Here is a 2,500-nt window from a genome sequence, read left to right as displayed (position 1 = left end):
AACGTCAAACCGGAGCAGCAGAGGCTCTTCTACCGGGGAAAACAGGTAAAAAAAACACCTTCCGTTCCCGCTGATGGCGCAACCGCACAGAACGAGCACGAACTGATCCGGATTCAGCCAGAAAACTCTAAACTTCCTGCTCACAGACCCGCGCTTCCGCTGACAGTCTGTCTAACGTTACTGTACATGTGTGCGCGCGCACTGTACATGTATATCTGTCTGTACTGTACATGTTTACATCTGTGTGTATGCGCGTGCTCGCGTGTGTGTGCTGTACATGTTTACATCTGTGTGTGTGTGTGTGTGTGTGTGTGTGTGTGTGTGTATGTACTGTATGTTTACATCTCTGTGTGTGTGGGTACTATGCATGTTTACATCTGCGTGTACTGTACGTGCTTACATTTGTGTGTGTGTGTGTGTGTGTGTGTGTGTGTGTGTGTGTACTGTACATGTATACATCAGTGTGTGTGTATTACATGTTTACATCTGTATATTTGTGTGTGTGTGTGCGCGTGTATTACATGTGTACATCTGTGTGTGTGTGTTTGTATTGTGTACATCTGGATGTGTGTGTGTATTACATGTGTACATCTGTATGTGTGTGTGTACTGTACATGTATACATCTGTGTGTGTATTACATGTTTACGTCTGTATGTATGTGTGTGTGTGTATTACATGTGTACATCTGTGTGTGTGTACTGTACATGTATACATCTGTGTGTGTGTATTACATGTTTACTTCTGTGTGTGTGTATTACATGTTTACATCTGTCTGTCTGTGTGTGTGTGTGTGTGTGTGTGTATTACATGTTTACATCTGTCTGTCTGTGTGTGTGTGTGTGTGTGTGTGTGTGTGTGTGTATTACATGTTTACATCTGTCTGTCTGTGTGTGTGTGTGTGTGTGTGTGTGTGTATTACATGTTTACATCTGTCTGTCTGTGTGTGTGTGTGTGTGTGTGTGTGTGTGTGTGTGTGTGTGTATTACATGTTTACATCTGTCTGTCTGTGTGTGTGTGTGTGTGTGTGTGTGTGTGTGTGTGTGTATTACATGTTTACATCTGTCTGTCTGTGTGTGTGTGTGTGTGTGTGTTTACTGTACATATGAGGTGTTCAGATGCAGAATCCTCTAAACACCGTCTGAAATGTCTCTCATAACGGCGCGCGTCTCTCTCCACTTTCTGTGTGTGTATGTTCAGTTTATACACTGATGCAGTGGATATAGCCTGTCCACACAGAATCTGCACGCGCAGAAATCCTCAGATTTTTCGCTCATTGAGTCTATTTATTTACTTGTGTAAATCTATATTCATTCAGTTTTTTAATTAATTTCAGTAATATTATTGACTAATATGAACATGTTGATCTGATTTATGTACAGTGCAGTTAGTAAAGTCATATGTTCTGTCTTTTAGTAGAGATATTATATGAGAGTCTTGCTTTGTTTACCAAATAAAGTGCTCTAGATGGGTTTGCATTGTAAACATTAAATAAAAGTTAAAAAACGATTATTTTTTATTTAGTATATTAAGTTTTAGTTACGATACTTCTAAAATAATTCAGAAATCTGCAGATTTTGACTAAAATTCTCAGCAGAAATAGTAAAAAACTGTCCGCAGATTCTGTCTGGCCCTGTGTATCAGTGACGTATGGAAAACCGTTCCCGGGTCCAAGCCGCTTCTCATTTAAATTGAGAAAATATTAATTTCAAGAGTTCACCCTGAGCTGATGATTGATTATTAAGCTTGTTTGGCATGCTGTCCCGGGAGAGAGCTCTGAGCTCATAAGATCCTCGAGCACGGGGCTCCCTCCTGTTTGTAAGACGAGAGGGGAGTTTGAGCTCAGGTAGATCTGGAGAACTCCCCTGCTGTAGTAGCTAATGAACAGATAGTGATCGCTCTTAAGAGATAAGGAGCAGGACTTAGGAGCATGTCTATGGTGCTGATTTAGATTAGTCAATTAACTTAAGTTGCTTGTTTTTGGACGGTGGGAGGAAACCGGGGAACCCGGGGGAAACCCACGTGAGCACGGGGAGAACGTGTAAACTCCACACAGAAACGTCAGCCGGCTTGGTAAAGACTAGAATCAGTGACGTTCTTGCTGTGAGGTAACAGTACTAACCACTGGACCACTGTGCCACCCATCTAGGAAAGGAGGAGGAGTAGGGGTGGAAGGGGGATTCTTCAAAACAAAGATGGCTGTTATATGGAACTGAGGGTATTTATGGTGGCTTAGGAATCGTCTGATTGGTCAATCATAAATTGGATAATGCAGCACCAGCCGCAGGCAATCATCAGCACGAGATCCTCTCCAAATTAGCTCATAAATAAACTTCATTTAAGGCCACCTTTTTGTCAATCACACATTAAAGTTAATTTGATATTTAGTTTTGCTGTACACAACAGTCCTGGACCTGCTGCATCACAAATACCAACATTTAACAATTAATAAAACATTAATCAGTTTCTGGCCATCGGACATTAGGCATGGATATGTACAGT

General features: G+C 41.4%; 1 protein-coding gene across 1 annotated transcript in view; it reads left to right on the top strand.

Moving 5' to 3' along the window:
- LOC130214805 (E3 ubiquitin-protein ligase UHRF2-like) overlaps positions 1-2,500 on the top strand; it is a 47,268-nt gene that overhangs the window by 254 nt on the left and 44,514 nt on the right. The window contains exon 1 of the mRNA XM_056446634.1: positions 1-45. This exon is cut by the window's left edge and continues 254 nt beyond it. Coding sequence (XP_056302609.1) covers positions 1-45 — 45 coding nt within the window. The remainder of the gene's footprint in view (positions 46-2,500) is intronic.

Source organism: Danio aesculapii, chromosome 21, assembly GCF_903798145.1.
Source record: "Danio aesculapii chromosome 21, fDanAes4.1, whole genome shotgun sequence".
NCBI classification, from domain to species: domain Eukaryota; kingdom Metazoa; phylum Chordata; class Actinopteri; order Cypriniformes; family Danionidae; genus Danio; species Danio aesculapii.
This window is presented reverse-complemented; position numbering and strand designations above follow the sequence as displayed.